Source organism: Odontesthes bonariensis, chromosome 8 (assembly GCF_027942865.1).
Source record: "Odontesthes bonariensis isolate fOdoBon6 chromosome 8, fOdoBon6.hap1, whole genome shotgun sequence".
NCBI lineage: Eukaryota > Metazoa > Chordata > Actinopteri > Atheriniformes > Atherinopsidae > Odontesthes > Odontesthes bonariensis.
In genome coordinates this window covers 290,760-314,495 of record NC_134513.1, presented here as the reverse complement: position 1 = coordinate 314,495, position 23,736 = coordinate 290,760, and the positions used below count along the sequence as shown (strand labels likewise).

Genomic DNA, 23,736 nt, shown 5'->3' with positions numbered 1-23,736 from the left:
GCTGTTTGCTCTGAGTCCTTTGGGGCGGGTTACAGGGGTCAGAGGTCGGGCTGGGCAGCTGCTTCCTGCCCCCCCACAGATCCCTGTTACAGGGGTCAGAGGTCGGGCTGGGCAGCTGCTTCCTGCCCCCCCACAGATCCCAGTTACAGAGGTCAGAGGTCGGGCTGGGCAGCTGCTTCCTGCCCCACAGATCCCAGTTACAGAGGTCAGAGGTCGGGCTGGGCAGCTGCTTCCTGCCCCACAGATCCCAGTTACAGAGGTCAGAGGTCGGGCTGGGCAGCTGCTTCCTGCCCCCCCACAGATCCCTGTTACAGGGGTCAGAGGTCGGGCTGGGCAGCTGCTTCCTGCCCCCCCACAGATCCCAGTTACAGAGGTCAGAGGTCGGGCTGGGCAGCTGCTTCCTGCCCCACAGATCCCAGTTACAGAGGTCAGAGGTCGGGCTGGGCAGCTGCTTCCTGCCCCCCCACAGATCCCTGTTACAGAGGTCAGAGGTCGGGCTGGGCAGCTGCTTCCTGCCCCCCCACAGATCCCAGTTACAGGGGTCAGAGGTCGGGCTGGGCAGCTGCTTCCTGCCCCCCCACAGATCCCTGTTACAGGGGTCAGAGGTCGGGCTGGGCAGCTGCTTCCTGCCCCCCCACAGATCCCTGTTACAGGGGTCAGAGGTCGGGCTGGGCAGCTGCTTCCTGCCCCCCCACAGATCCCAGTTACAGAGGTCAGAGGTCGGGCTGGGCAGCTGCTTCCTGCCCCCCCACAGATCCCAGTTACAGAGGTCAGAGGTCGGGCTGGGCAGCTGCTTCCTGCCCCACAGATCCCAGTTACAGAGGTCAGAGGTCGGGCTGGGCAGCTGCTTCCTGCCCCCCCACAGATCCCAGCTCCTCCAGCTGCTGCTGCTGTGCACTCTCCAGAGTCTCCAGCCTGCGCCGCAGCAGCGCCAGCTCAGCCTCCTGCAGCCCAGAGAACATCATCATCATTATTATTATTATTATTATCACAGGACGCCTCACACCGACCCACTGATGCTCACCGGGTCGCTGGGCGGCCCCTCGGACCCCAGGAGGGGGAAGGGGCTGGGGCAGGAGGTCAGGAGGGCGGGGCCTCCCACCAAAGGAGCCTGGCCGCCCAGCAGGAGGCGCCGGAACTCGTTGTGTCGCCGCTGGAGCTCCTTCAGCCGGCGGTGCAGCTGAGCCTGATCCTCCGAGAAGGCCGAGCGCCTGGAGAGAGAAGAGAAGGCAGTTTACTACAGAAAGCAGCTAACATGAGGGACTGGTTTACTATAGAAAGCAGCTAACATGAGGGACTGGTTTACTACAGAAAGCAGCTAACATGAGGGACTGGTTTACTACAGAAAGCAGCTAACATGAGGGACTGGTTTACTACAGAAAGCAGCTAACATGAGGGACTGGTTTACTACAGAAAGCAGCTAACATGAGGGACTGGTTTACTACAGAAAGCAGCTAACATGAGGGACTGGTTTACTATAGAAAGCAGCTAACTTGAGGCTTACTTCTTAGCCGCCGCAGCCTCCAGCTCCAGCTCCTGGATCTTGGCCTCCAGCAGCTGGACTTTATCCCTCAGCCTCCTCTCCTTGTTCTCAGTCTGAGTCTTCCTCTGAACAACACAAGCAGACAGAGTCGGTTCATTCTGCAGCTGTGTGAGGTGTGAACTGAAAGGTGGAGGTGCTGCACCTTCTTCTGGGCGGCCGCTGCCCTCTGCAGCTTCTCTTTGGCCTGACAGTATTTCTGCTGCAGCTCCGCCTCCTGCTCCTGCAGCCCGAGCTTCTCCTGCAGCCACTCCGCCCGCCGCTCCTCCACCAGCCTGTAGGGGGAGACACTGAGCAGCTTCAGACCAGCTCAGAGCCTGCTGTGAGTGTGTGTGTGTGGAAGTTTTTCTGTGCCATCAGTTTGAATGTTTACAGCCTCAAAATCAACAGTGTAAAAAAAAAAAAAAATCAATTTCTAAAAGCAAAAATCAGTGTAAATAAATTAAACATCTAAAAAGAAGCAGACTTAACATCCGGGTAAACAGGGAGAAGCAATCGATCCCGGTCTCACAGATCAGCCATGTTAACAGGTGATGCTGCTTCGGTGAGTGAGTTTACTTTATTTGCCATCTGTGTTAATAACAGTGACTAATAGTGAGACAGGGATCGATTGCTTCTCCCTGTTTACCCGGATGTTGAGTCTGGTTCTTTTTCCACTGAATTTTTTTTAAAGAAATTGATTCATTTATTTATTTATTTTACACTTGGTTTTTCAAATTGAAAGTCTGATTTTGATGCTGTAAAACTTGTGAAGGCACAGAAAAGCTCCGGACCTGTCGGCCTCGTGCTGGCTCCGCTCTGCCTGCGCCCGGCTCGCCCTCAGCTCCTCCCGCACTCTGTCCACCGCTTCCCTCAGCCGCCGGTTGGTCTCCATCAGCTCACCTTCAGAGTGCGACAGCGTCCCCAGCTGCACGCCGAGCTCCTGGTTCCGCTGTGATGTCATTTATAAAACATTGGTTAGTGGCCATCACAGCGTTTTTACCCAGAGAAAGTTGCTGCCGTACCTGCTGCAGGTCGCAGATCTCTGCCTGGAGTCTCTGGAGCTCCTCCAGCTGAGAGCTCTGCTGCTGCAGCTTCGTCCTGAGGGAGAGAACCGTTACCAGGGCAACATGGTGCCAAGCGTTACCAGGGCAACATGGTGCCAAGCGTTACCAGGGCAACATGGTGCCAACCGTTACCAGGGCAACATGGTGCCAAGCGTTACCAGGGCAACATGGTGCCAACCGTTACCAGGGCAACATGGTGCCAAGCGTTACCAGGGCAACATGATGCCAACCGTTACCAGGGTAACATGATGCCAAGCGTTACCAGGGCAACATGATGCCAAGCGTTACCAGGGCAACATGGTGCCAAGCGTTACCAGGGCAACATGATGCCAACCGTTACCAGGGCAACATGATGCCAAGCGTTACCAGGGCAACATGATGCCAACCGTTACCAGGGCAACATGATGCCCACCTCAGGTTCTGCAGCTCCCTGCGGGCCGACTCTTCGCCCTGCTGGGCGCTGTGCAGACGCTCCTCCCACTCCTCCGTCAGAGCCTGATCCGAGGCGCCCTGCAGCGCCCTCTGCTGCTCCAGCGCCGCCAGCCGGTTCTCCAACTCCAACCTAACGTTCAGCAGAACCATCAGAACCAGGTTAGAGCTGTGCTGCAGCACAGAACCCCACAGACTGGCTGAAAGCTGAGATCAGCCTCACTTTTCCTCATGCAAGGCGGCCGTTTTGCAGAACTCCTCCTCCCGAGCGGACTGCACCTTCCGGACCATCTCCCTCTCTTTCTCCAGCAGAACCTCTTTGTGTCGTTCCACAGCTGCCTTCAGCAGCTCCACATCTGCCTGCAGACCTGCCAAGCACAACCGACCGTCAGACACCCGGTATTTCTTCATGCAGGGCCAGAGAAACATTCAATAAGAGCAGAGATAAAATGGAAATCCTGTTTTCTGTCTGTCACACTGTGTTATCTTTGCTGTTTTTCACACATGCAGCTAAAGAAATGATGTGTCTCTGTGACAGGCTGCTGGGAACAAAGTGCCTAAAGATCCAGTTTAAAATGTGGACACAGCACTGGTTCATCCCTTGAGTTAGGAGCCTTTTTCCTGCCTGAATGGTTCACCGCTCAGAGTTAAGTGGCTTAACAAGGAAAAAAGCAGAAAATGTCCAAATAAAAACTCTGAAAAACCTTCAGAAAGTGTTGAAACTATTGCTGAAGATCACTTAAGCTGCTTGGATGCAAAATATAAAGAAATAAGAGGCGTCTCATGACCAAAATGCTTCAAAAACCACATAAAATACTTAATATGGCTGTCACAATCATTGGAAATTTATTAAATTCTAATTAAATGTCTGTTTCTGTTCATTTTAGGCCACTATTTGAGTAAATTAATGTAAAAAAAATAAAAAACTGTGTGAGAGCTTCAGGAAGCTGCAGAACTGCTGATCAGGAACCTTTAAAGGTCACAGGAGAGTCCGGCTGCTTGGAAGGAAAATCTAAAACGTTTGAACACAAACACAGCTTCTGGAGTCATTTTTGGACTTTAAAGAAAAGCAGATGGATTTAAGTTGAGCTTCTTTTAGCCAGAACACCAGAGATGAGCACAGAGTGTGACATCATACCGTCCATGTTGCCCTGCAGGGCGTCCCTCTCCCGCTCCAGCTCCCCTTTGGACCGAGCACACTCCAGCCTGACGCCCGCCACCTCCAGCTTATGGGAATGCTTCAGGCTCTCAACCTGGGACCCGTTAAAAGTTAAAAACATTTCAGTTTGCTTCTTCCAGCTTCAGACACCTTCACAGAGAGATCACAAAGTGTCTCTGGATTTAGAGGAAAAACCAATGCAAGCAGCGACTCTCCATCGACATTCAGTAAAAACAGGCTTTTTGGGCTGGTTCTGATCCTCTCTGCAGGATTATTCTGGGGACCCGAGTGGAAAAAGCTTAGAACGAGACAGAGAACAGACCTTTTTACTCTCCTGATGTTAAGCTGCCCACCTGTTCCCAAAGCTTCAGACCCCCCCGGCCTCTGACAGCATCCTCTCTTTAAAGGGACAGTTCGCCTCTTTAAAGGGACAGTTCACCTCTTTAAAGGGACAGTTCGCCTCTTTAAAGGGACAGTTCTCCTCTTTAAAGGGACAGTTCGCCTCTTCTGACATGAAGCTGTGTAACATCCCATATCAGCAGCATCATTTCTGAACATCTTCTTACCCCCTGCTGCGTCCTGTGAGCAGAGTTCCAGCCTCGTTTTGGTGCTGATGAAGGTAGTCCGGCTAGTTGGCTGGGGTTTAAAAAATAAAGCGTTTTGCTTCTCAGAACAATATGCGTTCAACAGAGTAATACATTTGCATCACAAAATGGTTCTCCAGGAAAAAGTCAGAGCTCACAATCTCTTGGCCCTATTTTCTCTCCCTTCGTATCACTGCCTGCTGTGCAGACGAGCAGTCCCCTGCTTCAGAGCAGTAAACACCGTAAATCAAATCAAATTAATTTATATAGCACATTTCATGTACAAACAATTCAAAGTGCTTTACAGGTGCACTGTTACAGGTAACAGGTGCGGCTATCGCTAGGTGGCTAAACGCATTGATTTCAAGGGAGAGAAAATAGGGCCAAGCGATTGTGAGGTCTGGCTTTTTCCTGGAGAACCATTTTGTGATGCAAATGTATTACTCTGTTGAACGCATATTGTTCTGAGAAGCAAAACGCTTTATTTTTTAAACCCCAGCCAACTAGCCGGACTACCTTCATCAGCACCAAAACGAGGCTGGAACTCTGCTCACAGGACGCAGCAGGGGGTAAGAAGATGTTCAGAAATGATGCTGCTGATATGGGATGTTACACAGCTTCATGTCAGAAGAGGCGAACTGTCCCTTTAAAGAGGCGAACTGTCCCTTTAAGGAGGCGAACTGCCCCTTTAAGGAGCAGCGTACCTGACAGCTGAGGGCGTTGTTCTCCCTCTCCGCCCGGTGCAGCCTCCCGGTCAGCTGGCCGTTCTGCTCGTGGCTCAGCTGCAGCTCGCTCTCCAGCCGCTCCAGCTGCAGCCGCAGCGACTGACTCTCCGCCTGCCGCCAAAAGAAAGAGAATGAGTTTAAACCAAAGCGGACAGAAGCAGGGGTCTCAGGCCCGGTCTCAGGCCCGGTCTCAGGCCCGGTCTCAGGCCCGGTCTCAGGCCCGGTCTCAGGCCCGGTTTCTCACCTCCAGAGACTTGACGGCAGCCTGGGACTCGGTCAGCTGTCTGATCTGGATCCGCTGGACGTTCTCGGCCTGCTGGCCCGAGTTTTCCTTCTGGGCTCGGAGCTCGGCCGCCTCGGCCTCCAGGCCCTTCAGCCGCAGGTGGAGCTGGGCCTTCTCCCTCAGCAGAGCCTCCACCCGCCTCCCATCACGCAGCGCGTCAGAACCCTGGTACTGAGCCACCAGCTCCTCCCGCTCCTTCTCCAGCCGACAGATCTGAGAGCACAGCGGTAGCACTTTAACCAGTTTACTGATTACTAACACTCACTAAACTAGTTACTAACACTCGGTAATTACTAACATTTGGTAAACTAGTTACTAACACTCACTAAACTAGTTACTAACACACAGTAAACTAGTTACTAACACACAGTAAACTAGTTACTAACATCACTAAACTGATTACTAACACACAGTTAATTAGTTACTAACACTCAGTAAACTAGTTACTAACACACAGTTAATTAGTTACTAACACTCACTAAATTAGTTACTAACACACAGTAGTTACTAACACTCACTAAATTAGTTACTAACACACATTAAACTAGTTACTAACACTCAGTAAACTCAGTGTTTCCCACACAGACTAATTCGTGGCGGTGCGCCACAGATTCAACACCGGCCGCCACATATTGCGTTTCGTTATTATTATTTTTTTTAACGCTATTTAAAAAATACTCGTATTCGTTAAGCTGCATTTCCTTTCCCTGCTCTCCCTCCGTCTCTCTCGCATAGCCTACTCACACACTCACACACACACACACACACACACAGCCCCTCCCCTCCGTGCTTCCCTGGAAGCTTGCTAGCTTCACGTCGCGTTAGATTAGCTCAACCGAAAGAATTCAAAGGTTGGTATCACGTGCACCTTTATAAAATCACACATTAAAAAGTCCTATAAAAATATTTTATATTTTGAATACAATGTTGTCCCGTCCCGTCCCGTCCCATAGCAAACACGCGATTACGCCTTCTTTATAAAGTTAACTCGTTGCAAGTTTGCCGTAAAAAAAAAAAAAATGTAGTTGGGTTGTCGAGGTCTAAACACTATCAGCTGTGAATCAAATAAAGTAGTTTTTTTAAACTCTTACACTGAATGTTTGCTGCTTCAATCCAGATGAGTATTGAAAAATATTTTCCGCGATTGAAAGAGAGACGTGCGTGTTGAGGATGAGGAGCAGCCTGAACCGGAGGTATCAGTCTGAAACAGCTGAGCAGTCCCACCAGTGTAATTAATGTTTTAATTTGTTTACAATGAAGATGTGAATATCTGCAGATAAGCCGCACCTGTGCCACCCACCGTGACACAGGTGTCACACATCCTTACATCCCCCATAATTTTCCTTGATGGAGAAATTATCCAGGTTCTTAAGTCCCAATGTGACATAATATGTCACATTACAGATCTCTGACAGTGGGCGGTGGTATTTTGGAAAAAAATTCTGAAATGGGTTCTATGTGGTCTATTTAGTCTGTTATAACCCCCTTAATTTTAATTTAAGTATGGGTCTGGGTTCTTAAGGGTTAATACAATAAAGTTTTGTGTGACCAATTATTATCGAAGGAATTATTTTGAAGAATTTTTATTTTTTACACCCCCCCCCCCCCACCACCACACATTGCCTTCACATCTGTGGGAAACACTGAAACTGGTTACTATCACACAGTTAATTAGTTACTAACACTCAGTAGTTACTAACACACAGTTAATTAGTTACTAACACTCAGTAAACTGGTTACTAACGCAAAGTTAATTAGTTACTAACACTCATTAATTACTAACACACATTAGTTACTAACACTCAGTTAATTAGTTACTAACACACATTATCTACTAACACACAGTTAATTAGTTACTAACACTCAGTAGTTACTAACACACAGTTAATTAGTTACTAACATTCAGTGAACTGGTTACTAACACTCAGTTAATTAGTTACTAACACTCAGTAAACTGGTTACTAACGCAAAGTTAATTAGTTACTAACACACATTAGTTACTAACACTCATTAGTTACTAACACTCAGTTAATTAGTTACTAACACTCAGTAAACTAGTTACTAACGCACAGTTAATTAGTTACTAACACTCAGTTCATTAGTTACTAACACTCAGTAAACTAGTTACTAACACTCAGTAGTTACTAACACACATTAGTTACTAACACTCAGTAAACTAGTTACTAACACTCAGTAGTTACTAACACACAGTTAATTAGTTACTAACACACATTAGTTGCTAACACTCATTAGTTACTAACACTCAGCTAACACTCAGTAAACTAGTTACTAACGCACAGTTAATTAGTTACTAACACTCAGTTCATTAGTTACTAACACTCAGTAAACTGGTTACTAACACTCAGTAGTTACTAACACACAGTTAATTAGTTACTAACACACATTAGTTGCTAACACTCAGTAAATTAGTTACTAACACTCAGTTCATTAGTTACTAACACTCAGTAAACTAGTTACTAACACTCAGTAGTTACTAACACACAGTTAATTAGTTACTAACACTCAGTTACTAACACACAGTTAATAACACACATTAGTTACTAACATTCAGTAAACTGGTTACTAACACACAGTTAATTAGTTACTAACACACATTAGTTACTAACACTCATTAGTTACTAACACTCAGTAAACTGGTTACTAACACTCAGTAAACTGGTTAGGTTACTAACACTCAGTAGTTACTAACACACAGTTAATTAGTTACTAACACACATTAGTTGCTAACACTCAGTAAACTAGTTACTAACACTCAGTAGTTACTAACACACAGTTAATTAGTTACTAACACTCAGTTACTAACACACAGTTAATAACACACATTAGTTACTAACACACATTAGTTACTAACACTCATTAGTTACTAACACTCAGTTAATTAGTTACTAACACTCAGTTCATTAGTTACTAACACTCAGTAAACTGGTTACTAACACTCAATAAACTGGTTAGGTTACTAACACTCAGTAGTTACTAACACACATTAGTTGCTAACACTCAGTAAACTAGTTACTAACACTCAGTAGTTACTAACACACAGTTAATTAGTTACTAACACTCAGTTACTAACACACAGTTAATAACACACATTAGTTACTAACACTCAGTAGTTACTAAAACTCATTGGTTACTAACACTCAGTTAATTAGTTACTAACACTCAGTAGTTACTAACACACAGTAAACTGGTTACTAACACTCAGTAGTTACTAACACACATTAGTTACTAACACTCAGTAAACTGGTTACTAACACTCAGTAGTTACTAACACTCAGTTAATTAGTTACTAACACTCAGTAGTTACTAACACTTAGTTACTAACCCACCCACCTCTGCCTCGTAGCGGATCTTCCTCTCCTCCAGAGTACGAGCGTGCTCCTCTCTCTGGTGCTCAGACTGAGACTTGATGAAGGTGAACTCGTACCGCAGCTTGTTGTACTCTGACCTGTACCTCTCCGTCTCCTACAGAGGGGGAGGAGGAGAGGAGGAGGGGGAGGAGGAGGAGGAGAGGAGGAGGAGGAGAGGAGGAGGGGGAGGAGGAGGGGGAGGAGGAAGAGGAGGAGGAGGGGGAGGAAGAGGAAGAGGAGGAGGAGGGGGAGGAAGAGGAGGGGGAGGAGGAGGGGGAGGAGAGGAGGAGGGGGAGGAGGAAGAGGGGGAGGAGGAAGAGGAGGAGGGGGAGGAGGGGGAGGAGGAGGAAGAGGAGGAGGAGGGGGAGGAGAGGAAGAGGAGGAGGGGGAGGAGGGGGAGGAGGGGGAAGAGGAGGAGGAGGGGGAGGAAGAGGAGGAGGAAGAGGAGGAGGAGGAGGAGGAGGAGAAGAAGAGGAGGAGGAGGAGGAGGAGGAGGAGGAGAAGAAGAGGAGATGGGAGCATTAAAAGCGTCTCCTTCCCTGTGTTCTCCCTTTCATCAGTTCTGTTACAGAGAACTGAGCAGCTCCTCAAACAGCCTGAGACTAGGTGGGCGATATGTATCGTTTGCAAAATTATCGTGAATGTTGTTTTGACAATGAGTAATTTTGCAATATCGAGATATAGGCTATATATATATATATATATATATATATATATTTTTTTTTTTTCCAATCGCCAAAAATCAATAAAGTGCGGCGCCAGTGGTCCTCTGCCCTTACCATGGCGCCCAACCTGCTTTGAACACTCTAATTTTTTCAAAGTAAACGCTTCGGACCCCGCGGGACACTCAGCTAAGAGCATCGAGGGGGCGCCGAGAGGCAGGGGCTGGGACAGCGAGAGGCCGGGGCCGGGACAGAGAGAGGCCGGGGCCGGGACAGAGAGAGGCCGGGGCCGGGACAGCGAGAGGCAGGGGCTGGGACAGAGAGAGGCCGAGGCCGGGACAGAGAGAGGCCGGGGCTGGGACAGAGAGAGGCCGAGGCCGGGACAGAGAGAGGCCGGGGCCGGGACAGAGAGAGGCCGGGGCCGGGACAGAGAGAGGCCGGGGCCGGGACAGAGAGAGGCCGGGGCCGGGACAGCGAGAGGCCGGGGCCGGGACAGAGAGAGGCCGGGGCCGGGACAGAGAGAGGCCGGGGCCGGGACAGCGAGAGGCCGGGGCCGGGACAGAGAGAGGCCGGGGCTGGGACAGAGAGAGGCAGGGGCCGGGACAGCGAGAGGCCGGGGCCGGGACAGAGAGAGGCCGGGGCCGGGACAGAGAGAGGCCGGGGCCGGGACAGCGAGAGGCCGGGGCCGGGACAGAGAGAGGCCGGGGCCGGGACAGCGAGAGGCCGGGGCCGGGACAGCGAGAGGCCGGGGCCGGGACAGAGAGAGGCCGGGGCCGGGACAGAGAGAGGCCGGGGCCGGGACAGCGAGAGGCCGGGGCCGGGACAGAGAGAGGCCGGGGCCGGGACAGCGAGAGGCCGGGGCCGGGACAGCGAGAGGCGGGGCCGGGACAGAGAGAGGCCGGGGCCGGGACAGAGAGAGGCCGGGGCCGGGACAGCGAGAGGCCGGGGCCGGGACAGAGAGAGGCCGGGGCCGGGACAGAGAGAGGCCGGGGCCGGGACAGCGAGAGGCCGGGGCCGGGACAGCGAGAGGCCGGGGCCGGGACAGAGAGAGGCCGGGGCCGGGACAGAGAGAGGCCGGGGCCGGGACAGAGAGAGGCAGGGGCCGGGACAGAGAGAGGCCGGGGCCGGGACAGAGAGAGGCCGGGGCCGGGACAGAGAGAGGCAGGGGCCGGGACAGCGAGAGGCCGGGGCCGGGACAGAGAGAGGCAGGGGCCGGGACAGAGAGAGGCAGGGGCCGGGACAGAGAGAGGCAGGGGCCGGGACAGAGAGAGGCCGGGGCTGGGACAGAGAGAGGCCGGGGCCGGGACAGAGAGAGGCCGGGGCCGGGACAGAGAGAGGCAGGGGCTGGGACAGAGAGAGGCCGGGGCTGGGACAGCGAGGGGCCGGGGCCGGGACAGAGAGAGGCCGGGGCCGGGACAGAGAGAGGCAGGGGCTGGGACAGCGAGAGGCCGGGGCCGGGACAGAGAGAGGCAGGGGCCGGGACAGAGAGAGGCCGGGGCTGGGACAGAGAGAGGCAGGGGCTGGGACAGAGAGAGGCAGGGGCTGGGACAGAGAGAGGCAGGGGCTGGGACAGCGAGAGGCCGGGGCCGGGACAGAGAGAGGCCGGGGCCGGGACAGAGAGAGGCAGGGGCTGGGACAGCGAGAGGCCGGGGCCGGGACAGAGAGAGGCAGGGGCCGGGACAGAGAGAGGCCCCCCCCCCGGGGCTGGGACAGAGAGAGGCCGGGGCCGGGACAGCGAGAGGCCGGGGCTGGGACAGAGAGAGGCCGGGGCCGGGACAGAGAGAGGCCGGGGCCGGGACAGAGAGAGGCCGGGGCCGGGACAGAGAGAGGCCGGGGCCGGGACAGAGAGAGGCCGGGGCCGGGACAGAGAGAGGCCGGGGCCGGGACAGAGAGAGGCCGGGGCTGGGACAGAGAGAGGCCGGGGCCGGGACAGAGAGGGGCCGGGGCCGGGACAGAGAGAGGCCGGGGCCGGGACAGAGAGAGGCCGGGGCCGGGACAGAGAGAGGCCGGGGCCGGGACAGAGAGAGGCCGGGGCTGGGACAGAGAGAGGCCGGGGCTGGGACAGACGGTAGCTCGCCTCGCGGCGGACCGTCAGCTCGATCCCGAGATCCAACTACGAGCTTTTTAACTGCAGCAACTTTAAGATACGCTATTGGAGCTGGAATTACCGCGGCTGCGGGCACCAGACTTGCCCTCCAATTGATCCCCGTTAAAGGATTTAAAGTGTCCTGTATTGTTATTTTTCGTCACTACCTCCCCGAGTCGGGAGTGGGTAATTTGCGCGCCTGCTGCCTTCCTTGGATGTGGGAGCCGTTTCTCAGGCTCCCTCTCCGGAGGGAGAAGTAGCCTGAGAAACGGCTCGAGGTTATCAGTCACCAAAGCAGCCGGGGCACCCCGAGAGGCACCCGGTCGCTTTGGTGACTGATAAATGCACGCATCCCCGAAGGTCAGCGCTCGTTTTGCATGTATTAGCTCTAGAATTGCCACAGTTATCCAAGAGTACGGTAGAGCGATCAAAGGAACCATAACTGATTTAATGAGCCATTCGCAGTTTCACTGTACCGGCCGTGTGTGCTTAGACTTGCATGCTTGTGTTCATTTTATTGTGATCTTAACGCAGGTTAAAAAAAAATATATATTTTCAAAATATCTTTATCGTGAAAATCCTAAAAAATATCGAGATTTTTTTTTTGCCCATATCGCCCACCCCTACACTAAGACCTCTGAGCCGAACTCTCTCTGAGCAGAGCTGAAGAAGCCTCTGACTGAACACACCATGCAAAGAGTCTCCCTCTCCCTATAACCCAGCAGGATGAACTGAGGCTACACCTGGTACAGCCTCCCTGTATCCCAGCAGGATGAACTGAGGCTACACCTGGTACAGCCTCCCTTTATCCCAGCAGGATGAACTGAGGCTACACCTGGTACAGCCTCCCTATAACCCAGCAGGATGAACTGAGGCTACACCTGGTACAGCCTCCCTATAACCCAGCAGGATGAACTGGGGCTACACCTGGTACAGCCTCCCTATAACCCAGCAGGATGAACTGAGGCTACACCTGGTACAGCCTCCCTATAACCCAGCAGGATGAACTGAGGCTACACCTGGTACAGCCTCCCTATAACCCAGCAGGATGAACTGAGGCTACACCTGGTACAGCCTCCCTATAACCCAGCAGGATGAACTGAGGCTACACCTGGTACAGCCTCCCTATAACCCAGCAGGATGAACTGAGGCTACACCTGGTACAGCCTCCCTATAACCCAGCAGGATGAACTGAGGCTACACCTGGTACAGCCTCCCTTTATCCCAGCAGGATGAACTGAGGCTACACCTGGTACAGCCTCCCTATAACCCAGCAGGATGAACTGATGCTACACCTGGTACAGCCTCCCTATAACCCAGCAGGATGAACTGATGCTACACCTGGTACAGCCTCCCTATATCCCAGCAGGATGAACTGAGGCTACACCTGGTACAGCCTCCCTGTATCCCAGCAGGATGAACTGATGCTACACCTGGTACAGCCTCCCTATAACCCAGCAGGATGAACTGAGGCTACACCTGGTACAGCCTCCCTATAACCCAGCAGGATGAACTGAGGCTACACCTGGTACAGCCTCCCTATAACCCAGCAGGATGAACTGAGGCTACACCTGGTACAGCCTCCCTATAACCCAGCAGGATGAACTGATGCTACACCTGGTACAGCCTCCCTGTATCCCAGCAGGATGAACTGAGGCTACACCTGGTACAGCCTCCCTATAACCCAGCAGGATGAACTGAGGCTACACCTGGTACAGCCTCCCTATAACCCAGCAGGATGAACTGAGGCTACACCTGGTACAGCCTCCCTTTATCCCAGCAGGATGAACTGAGGCTACACCTGGTACAGCCTCCCTTTATCCCAGCAGGATGAACTGAGGCTACACCTGGTACAGCCTCCCTATAACCCAGCAGGATGAACTGAGGCTACACCTGGTACAGCCTCCCTTTATCCCAGCAGGATGAACTGATGCTACACCTGGTACAGCCTCCCTATATCCCAGCAGGATGAACTGAGGCTACACCTGGTACAGCCTCCCTATAACCCAGCAGGATGAACTGATGCTACACCTGGTACAGCCTCCCTATAACCCAGCAGGATGAACTGAGGCTACACCTGGTACAGCCTCCCTGTATCCCAGCAGGATGAACTGATGCTACACCTGGTACAGCCTCCCTATAACCCAGCAGGATGAACTGAGGCTACACCTGGTACAGCCTCCCTGTATCCCAGCAGGATGAACTGATGCTACACCTGGTACAGCCTCCCTATAACCCAGCAGGATGAACTGAGGCTACACCTGGTACAGCCTCCCTATAACCCAGCAGGATGAACTGAGGCTACACCTGGTACAGCCTCCCTTTATCCCAGCAGGATGAACTGAGGCTACACCTGGTACAGCCTCCCTATAACCCAGCAGGATGAACTGATGCTACACCTGGTACAGCCTCCCTTTATCCCAGCAGGATGAACTGATGCTACACCTGGTACAGCCTCCCTTTATCCCAGCAGGATGAACTGAGGCTACACCTGGTACAGCCTCCCTATAACCCAGCAGGATGAACTGATGCTACACCTGGTACAGCCTCCCTATAACCCAGCAGGATGAACTGAGGCTACACCTGGTACAGCCTCCCTATAACCCAGCAGGATGAACTGAGGCTACACCTGGTACAGCCTCCCTATAACCCAGCAGGATGAACTGAGGCTACACCTGGTACAGCCTCCCTATAACCCAGCAGGATGAACTGAGGCTACACCTGGTACAGCCTCCCTTTATCCCAGCAGGATGAACTGAGGCTACACCTGGTACAGCCTCCCTTTATCCCAGCAGGATGAACTGAGGCTACACCTGGTACAGCCTCCCTATAACCCAGCAGGATGAACTGAGGCTACACCTGGTACAGCCTCCCTATAACCCAGCAGGATGAACTGAGGCTACACCTGGTACAGCCTCCCTATAACCCAGCAGGATGAACTGATGCTACACCTGGTACAGCCTCCCTATAACCCAGCAGGATGAACTGAGGCTACACCTGGTACAGCCTCCCTATAACCCAGCAGGATGAACTGAGGCTACACCTGGTACAGCCTCCCTTTATCCCAGCAGGATGAACTGAGGCTACACCTGGTACAGCCTCCCTTTATCCCAGCAGGATGAACTGAGGCTACACCTGGTACAGCCTCCCTATAACCCAGCAGGATGAACTGAGGCTACACCTGGTACAGCCTCCCTATAACCCAGCAGGATGAACTGAGGCTACACCTGGTACAGCCTCCCTATAACCCAGCAGGATGAACTGATGCTACACCTGGTACAGCCTCCCTATAACCCAGCAGGATGAACTGAGGCTACACCTGGTACAGCCTCCCTATAACCCAGCAGGATGAACTGAGGCTACACCTGGTACAGCCTCCCTATAACCCAGCAGGATGAACTGAGGCTACACCTGGTACAGCCTCCCTATAACCCAGCAGGATGAACTGATGCTACACCTGGTACAGCCTCCCTATAACCCAGCAGGATGAACTGAGGCTACACCTGGTACAGCCTCCCTATAACCCAGCAGGATGAACTGAGGCTACACCTGGTACAGCCTCCCTTTATCCCAGCAGGATGAACTGAGGCTACACCTGGTACAGCCTCCCTATAACCCAGCAGGATGAACTGAGGCTACACCTGGTACAGCCTCCCTATAACCCAGCAGGATGAACTGAGGCTACACCTGGTACAGCCTCCCTTTATCCCAGCAGGATGAACTGAGGCTACACCTGGTACAGCCTCCCTATAACCCAGCAGGATGAACTGAGGCTACACCTGGTACAGCCTCCCTGTATCCCAGCAGGATGAACTGAGGCTACACCTGGTACAGCCTCCCTATAACCCAGCAGGATGAACTGAGGCTACACCTGGTACAGCCTCCCTATAACCCAGCAGGATGAACTGAGGCTACACATTTCCTTCCTCCGTACCTCCTCCAGCTTGTTGAACCTCTCTCTGACCGGAGCCTCCATCTCCTGCTGGACCTGAGCTCTGAGCAGCTCCAGCCTCTGGGGGGTCATCACCTGATCAGATTTTAAACCTACAGTCAGTCACGGGCAGGAAAAGCACCAACAGGTGTGGTTCGGGTGGAGGTGCACCTGCAGCCGCAGCTCCTCCAGCTCTCTGGTTTTATCCAGCAGCTCTCCTCTCAGCTCGGCCAGCAGCAGCTGCAGCTTCTCCTGCTGCGACGTCCGGTCGCTCAGCAGCCGCCTGAGCTCGGCCTGGGCCCGCGAGAACTCATCCTGCAGGCTGAAAGAACAGGTTCAAACAGAAAGAACAGGTTCAGTTAGAAAGAACAAGTTCAGATGAACCTATGCATCATGAGGTTACTACTCATACTCAAACTACCCAAGATGCAACGTAACGTGACGTCGCCGATCGTCATTTCCTGTCAAAACGGCAGTTTCAAGCTAGCTACAACGAGGTTAGGTTCACTTCCTGTTTTCAAAACAAAAGCACCAATTGTATGGTAATGGCTTTCTCTATGATAAAAGGCAACGGGTATTTTATTTTGTGAAAATAACCGGAAGTGCGTTGCTCACTGCAGCTAGCTTTAGTAGCGCCGAATTCGTGGGAACAAAATTGTAAACAGCCGGTATTTTGTCAGGTTTTCAACACGTTGGGGATCTAAACGACTACTTTCTCTCCTGAAAATGTTTCAAATGTTGCTAAAGTTTACAGAGTTTAGAGCTTAAGGGAAATCAGCTTCAGGCCGGCTGATTTCGGCTCGGGCAGGAGCCAAATGCATTGTGGGTAAACGCTCTGCATACTGTCTGATCAATGAGTATGTAGTATGCAGTATGTAGTATCGTCCATCGTCATTTATGACCCACCATCACGATGGATGGTAACCATCGTGATGCCACGCCCACTTTTTCTTTTTCTTTTTTTTTTTTAGGAATATATATAACTACGGTAATATGAATTAGAGTCAGGCATGAAAATTAAAATAGCCTATGCTACAAATATGCCTAATTGGCTTATTCTTATATAATTTATTATTATCATTATTATTATTTTTATTAGGGTATTATGTCTAGGTTACAGCTTGTCTTCCGTTTTTCCCACGTCAAACATTTCATGTTATTCACGCTAACTGCTCGTAGTGCGTTGGGAAACTTGCTTATTGTCAACAGAAAAGGTGGTATGAAGTTCAACTTCAGCTAAAGCATTAACTTTGCAGTGCAAAGCTGGCAACTCGTACTGCCTGTCAAAGGTGTGTAGCATGGCCTTGAAAGTGGGCTTCTCGAACGTGTTGAACGATATCATTTCTTTGGCCAGGTAGCGAGTTACAACACCTGTCAGCTCCTGCCACCGGTCACTGTCAGTTTTATATTTAGTGCTTTTCGCAAACATCACAGATATGGTCGGTTGCGTTTTTTGGCAAGCCCTGAGCGCACAGACACGTTGATCGTTGCATATTCTTCAGGATGGTGAACACGCAGGTGGTCGCGTAGATTTGTTGTCTGTCCATCTTTGGCACGGACCACAGATGCGCAAATCTTACAGACACATTTATTTAAATCTTTTGGCAGCCCACGCTCATCTGGTTCAAAACCAAAGAAATTCCAAATAGGCGAAGTGGTGCCCTTCTTTCCAACCAACTCCTGCGTCATGGTAGGTTGCCAGCTGTTGAAATGAAATGAGCCTCTAACGGAATAAAACGGATGCTTTTAACCGTTAAAATTCAGGAATGGAACGGCAGCTTTTTATAACGCGCAGCGCGCCAAAGCGCATTAGTAAAACAAAATATATAGTTTTAAATGTATTACCATTAAATTGCCGTTGTTAGTAGATTATTATTATATATTTTATGATGGCCTAAATATGTATTTATTGTTACAATTAAGTAGGTTAAATAAGTAGGCTATCTATGGGATAGTGACATTCTGGCACGGGCCATTCAAACGCGGAAGGATGTTTTTTTCCCCCTTAAAGCTAAAGCCTGGGGAGTCTGTGTAGAATCATCACCATGTAGCTTATATACTACCGTTTTATTATTATTATTATTTGATCATTAATAAGTCGTAGCCAACCCCCCCCCCAACCCCCCCCCGACGACGATATCATCGTCCATCACGATGTTTCACTGTAAACATCATCTTCTGCCAATTAAGAAGACATCGCCCAACCCTATGTAGTATGCAGTATATAGTATGTTGTATGTAGTATGCGGTATGTAGTATGCAGTATGCGGTATGTTGTATGTAGTATGCAGTATGCAGTATGTTGTATGTAGTATGCAGTATGTTGTATGTAGTATGCAGTGTGCGGTATGTAGTATGCAGTATGTTGTATGCAGTATGCGGTATGTTGTATGTAGTATGCGGTATGTAGTATGCAGTATGCAGTATGTAGTATGTTGTATGTAGTATGCTGTATGTAGTATGCAGTATATAGTATGTTGTATGTAGTATGCGGTATGTAGTATGCAGTATGCGGTATGTTGTATGTAGTATGCAGTATGCAGTATGTTGTATGTAGTATGCAGTATGTTGTATGTAGTATGCAGTGTGCGGTATGTAGTATGCAGTATGTTGTATGCAGTATGCGGTATGTTGTATGTAGTATGCGGTATGTAGTATGCAGTATGCAGTATGTAGTATGTTGTATGTAGTATGCTGTATGTAGTATGCGGTATGTAGTATGCGGTATGCGGTATGCAGTATGTAGTATGTAGTATGCCGTATGTAGTATGCAGCATGCAGTATGTAGTATGTTGTATGTAGTATGCGGTATGTAGTATGCGGTATGCGGTATGCAGTATGTAGTATGTAGTATGCCGTATGTAGTATGCAGTATGTAGTATGCAGTATGTAGTATGCAGTATGTAGTATGCAGTATGCAGTATGCGGTATGTAGTATGTAGTATGCAGTATGCAGTATGTAGTATGCTGTATGTAGTATGCGGTATGTAGTATGCGGTATGCGGTATGCAGTATGTAGTATGTAGTATGCCGTATGTAGTATGCAGTATGTAGTATGCAGTATGCAGTATGCGGTATGTAGTATGTAGTATGCAGTATGTAGTATGCAGTATGCAGTATGTAGTATGCAGTATGCGGTATGTGGTATGTAGTATGTAGTATGCGGTATGTTGTATGTAGTATGCGGTATGTAGTATGCAGTATGCGGTATGCAGTATGCAGTATGCGGTATGTAGTATGCAGTATGCAGTATGTAGTATGCGGTATGCTGTATGTAGTATGCAGTATGTAGTATGCAGTATGCAGTATGTTGTATGCAGTATGTTGTATGCAGTATATAGTATATAGTATGTAGTATGCAGTATGCGGTATGTAGTATGCGGTATGTAGTATGCGGTATTTAGTATGCAGTATGTAGTATGCGGTATTTAGTATGCAGTATGCGGTATGTAGTATGCAGAATGCGGTATGTAGTATGTAGTATGCAGTATGTTGTATGTAGTATGCAGTATATAGTATATAGTATATAGTATGTAGTATGCGGTATGTTGTATGTAGTATGCAGTATGTAGTATCCAGTATGCGGTATGTAGTATGCAGTATGCGGTATGTAGTATGCAGTATGCGGTATGTAGTATGCAGTATGCGGTATGTGGTATGTAGTATGTAGTATGCGGTATGCAGTATGTGGTATGCAGTATGCGGTATGTGGTATGTAGTATGCGGTATGCAGTATGTAGTATGCGGTATGTAGTATGCAGTATGTAGTATGCAGTATGCAGTATGCGGTATGTTGTATGTAGTATGCGGTATGTAGTATGCAGTATGCGGTATGCGGTATGCAGTATGTAGTATGCAGTATGCGGTATGTGATATGCAGTATGCGGTATGTAGTATGCAGTATGTGGTATGCAGTATGCGGTATGTTGTATGTAGTATGCGGTATGTAGTATGCAGTATGTAGTATGTTGTATGTAGTATGCAGTATGCGGTATGTAGTATGCAGTATGCGGTATGTTGTATGCAGTATGCGGTATGTTGTATGCAGTATGCAGTATGTAGTATGCAGTATGTTGTATGTAGTATGCGGTATATAGTATATAGTATGCGGTATGTAGTATGTAGTATGCGGTATGTTGTATGCAGTATGCGGTATGTAGTATGTTGTATGCAGTATGTAGTATGCGGTATGTTGTATGTAGTATGCGGTATGTTGTATGCAGTATGCGGTATGTAGTATGTTGTATGCAGTATGTAGTATGCGGTATGTTGTATGCAGTATGCGGTATGTAGTATGTTGTATGCAGTATGTAGTATGCGGTATGTTGTATGCAGTATGCGGTATGTAGTATGCGGTATGCTGTATGTAGTATGCGGTATGTTGTATGTAGTATGCGGTATGTAGTATATAGTATGCGGTATGTTGCATGTAGTATGCAGTATGCGGTATGTAGTATATAGTATGTAGTATGTTGTATGCAGTATATAGTATGCGGTATGTAGTATGTAGTATGTAGTATGCGGTATGTAGTATATAGTATGCGGTATGTTGTATGTAGTATGCAGTATGCGGTATGTAGTATGTTGTATGTAGTATGCGGTATGTAGTATATAGTATGCGGTATGTTGTATGTAGTATGCAGTATGTAGTATGTTGTATGTAGTATGCGGTATGTAGTATATAGTATGCGGTATGTTGTATGTAGTATGCGGTATGTAGTATGCGGTATGTAGTATATAGTATGCGGTATGTTGTATGTAGTATGCAGTATGCGGTATGTAGTATGTTGTATGCAGTATATAGTATGCGGTATGTAGTATGCAGTTTGTAGTATAAAGTATGTAGTATGCACTATGTAGTAGGCAGTATGCAGTTTGTAGTATAAAGGATGTAGTATGTAGTATGCAGTATGTAGTATGTAGTAGGCAGTATGTAGTATGCAGTATAAAGTATGTAGTATGCAGTATGTAGTATGCAGTATGTAGTATGGAAGTATGCAGTATGCAGTAGGCAGTATGTAGTATGCAGTATAAAGTATGCAGTATGTAGTATGCAGTATGGAAGTATGCAGTATGCAGTAGGCAGTATGTAGTATGCAGTATAAAGTATGCAGTATGTAGTATGCAGTATGGAACTATGCAGTATGCAGTAGGCAGTATGTAGTAATATGGAAGTATGCAGTATGTAGTATGCAGTATAAAGTATGTAGTATGCAGTATGTAGTATGGAAGTATGCAGTATGCAGTATGCAGTATAAAGTATGCAGTATGTAGTATGCAGTATGTAGTATGCAAGTATGCAGTATGTAGTATGTAGTATAAAGTATGTAGTAGGCAGTATGTAGTAGGCAGTATGCAGTATGTTGTATGCAGTATGTAGTATGGAAGTATGCAGTATGCAGTAGGCAGTTTGTAGTATAAAGTATGTAGTATGCACTATGTAGTATGCAGTATGTAGTATAAAGGATGTAGTATGTAGTAGGCACTATGTAATATGGAAGTATGTAGTATGCAGTATAAAGTATGTAGTATGCAGTATGTAGTATGTAGTATGTAGTATGGAAGTATGCAGTATGCAGTAGGCAGTATGTAGTATGCAGTATAAAGTATGCAGTATGTAGTATGCAGTATGGAACTATGCAGTATGCAGTAGGCAGTATGTAGTATGCAGTATAAAGTATGCAGTATGTAGTATGCAGTATGGAACTATGCAGTATGCAGTAGGCAGTATGTAGTAATATGGAAGTATGCAGTATGTAGTATGCAGTATAAAGTATGTAGTATGCAGTATGTAGTATGCAGTATGTAGTATGGAAGTATGCAGTATGCAGTAGGCAGTATGTAGTATGCAGTATGTAGTATGCAGTATGTAGTATGCAAGTATGCAGTATGTAGTATGTAGTATAAAGTATGTAGTAGGCAGTATGTAGTATGCAGTATGTAGTATGTAGTATGCAGTATGCAGTATGTAGTATGCAGTATGTAGTATGCAAGTATGCAGTATGTAGTATGTAGTATGCAGTATGTAGTATGCAGTATGTAGTATGTAGTATGTAGTATGCAGTATGCAGTATGTAGTATGTAGTATGCAGTATGTAGTATGCAAGTATGCAGTATGTAGTATGTAGTATAAAGTATGTAGTAGGCAGTATGTAGTATGCAGTATGCAGTATGTAGTATGCAGTATGCAGTATGTAGTATGTAGTATGTAGTAGGCAGTATGTAGTATGTAGTAGGCAGTATGTAGTTGGTCTGTTCCACATTCTGAATTAGCCTTAAAGGGAGAAAATGTGTGCAGATGATTGCATTAAATAAGAATAAAACTAATAGAGAAATGTAATAAAGATATTCACCTGGTGTGTTCAGCCTTTAGCGTCTGGTAGTTGGTTCGGTGGTTTTCACACTTGATCCTCTCGTCAATAAGCATTTTCTGCAGCTCCATCTCTGCCCCCCCCAGGCCGGCAGACAGCCCCAGGATGGCTGCAGACTTCCCCATGCCGGGCTCCAGGTTTGGGACCAGAGGGGCCGACTGGCCCAGGACGGAGGAGGTCATCTCACCTGAGCAGGGGAGAGCCCGAATCAGGAGGAAAATCAGGAGGAAAAACAGGAGGAAAATCAGGAGGAATCAGGAGGAAAATCAGGAGGAAAATCAGGAGGAATCAGGAGGAAAAACAGGAGGAAAATCAGGAGGAAAATCAGGAGGAATCAGGAGGAAAATCAGGAGGAAAATCAGGAGGAAAATCAGGAGGAATCAGGAGGAAAATCAGGAGGAATCAGGAGGAAAATCAGGAGGAATCAGGAGGAAAAACAGGAGGAATCAGGAGGAAAATCAGGAGGAATCAGGAGGAAAATCAGGAGGAAAATCAGGAGGAATCAGGAGGAAAAACAGGAGGAAAAACAGGAGGAAAATCAGGAGGAATCAGGAGGAAAAACAGGAGGAAAATCAGGAGGAAAAACAGGAGGAAAATCAGGAGGAAAAACAGGAGGAAAATCAGGAGGAATCAGGAGGAAAAACAGGAGGAATCTCAGCAAACCCAGAGTGTCTGCAGGCAGCTGCTTCAGGCTGAATTCTGTCAGTCTGAAGGCTGCTGACTCTGGTTTTAACACTCTGAGGAAGCCTCTGAGGAAGCAACATGTGACCTTTTGTTGTCAGGCAGTAACCATGGCTGCTTTCTGAAGGGTCCCCCAGACAGTGATCAGTTAGCTGGCTGCTGCCTCTGTTGTGGAGACGAAGGCTTTGTGGCGGCAGCTCCTCAGAAGCTTAATTTATTCTCCAGCTTCTTAAGGAGGAAACTTCAGCCCAGAGTCAGTTGGACTGAAGAAACTAACACTAACGTATTTATTGTTGCTGTCGCATCTCTAACTGTGGACTCACACATTTAAAGGAATAATTAACAGAGTTAAAACACTTCGATTTAAGCTCTGCAGGTGTTTTTGAATGTCGCGCCTCGGCGCAGAGGCTTCAGATGCTTCAGATGCTAACTAGCTAACTAGCTGCATCCATTATCGGACACAACACTTCCGCCCTTTTCTTTAAAAAGGTTCGGACTTTGGGCGTTTAAATATTCACAATTCACACACGGCTCACCGTTTTGGAACAGTTTACAATCCTAATTTAATCATAATCTAACCATTTTCACCCCCGCGGAACAAAGATTAGCCCGAAAGCTAACTTTGTAGTTAGCCAACATGGCTAATTTAAAATACGACCTGATGCGCATTTTGGGCTTTTAATGAACTTAAAACAAACTCAGGAAAAATGTTGCTTTTACAGGTTACTTTCCTTTTACAAAGGACACCAGTTACCAAAAGAAAACTTTACCTCCTGTACACGAAATCCCCTTTTTCCTGCTTTGTTTGCTAACTTATGCTGGCTAGCTAATCTGTAAACTACAGACTGTGGCATCATGGGAAAATTCACGA

The 23,736-nt window shown here is 48.5% G+C and overlaps 1 protein-coding gene across 1 annotated transcript; it reads right to left on the bottom strand.

Annotated features, from left to right (window-relative positions):
• Positions 1-823: 823 nt before the first annotated feature.
• On the bottom strand, positions 824-23,736 carry cep83 (centrosomal protein 83). Its single transcript, XM_075471256.1, has 16 exons — positions 23,636-23,736; positions 22,167-22,371; positions 15,985-16,135; positions 15,817-15,909; positions 9,118-9,249; positions 5,728-5,979; positions 5,463-5,594; positions 4,154-4,268; positions 3,239-3,383; positions 2,999-3,148; positions 2,545-2,620; positions 2,314-2,471; positions 1,686-1,815; positions 1,505-1,608; positions 1,025-1,211; positions 824-944 (listed from the first exon to the last, which is right to left on the bottom strand). The coding sequence occupies exons 2-16, from the start codon at positions 22,364-22,366 to the stop codon at positions 825-827; spliced, it is 2,145 nt and encodes a 714-aa protein (XP_075327371.1). The 5' UTR covers positions 22,367-22,371; positions 23,636-23,736; the 3' UTR covers position 824.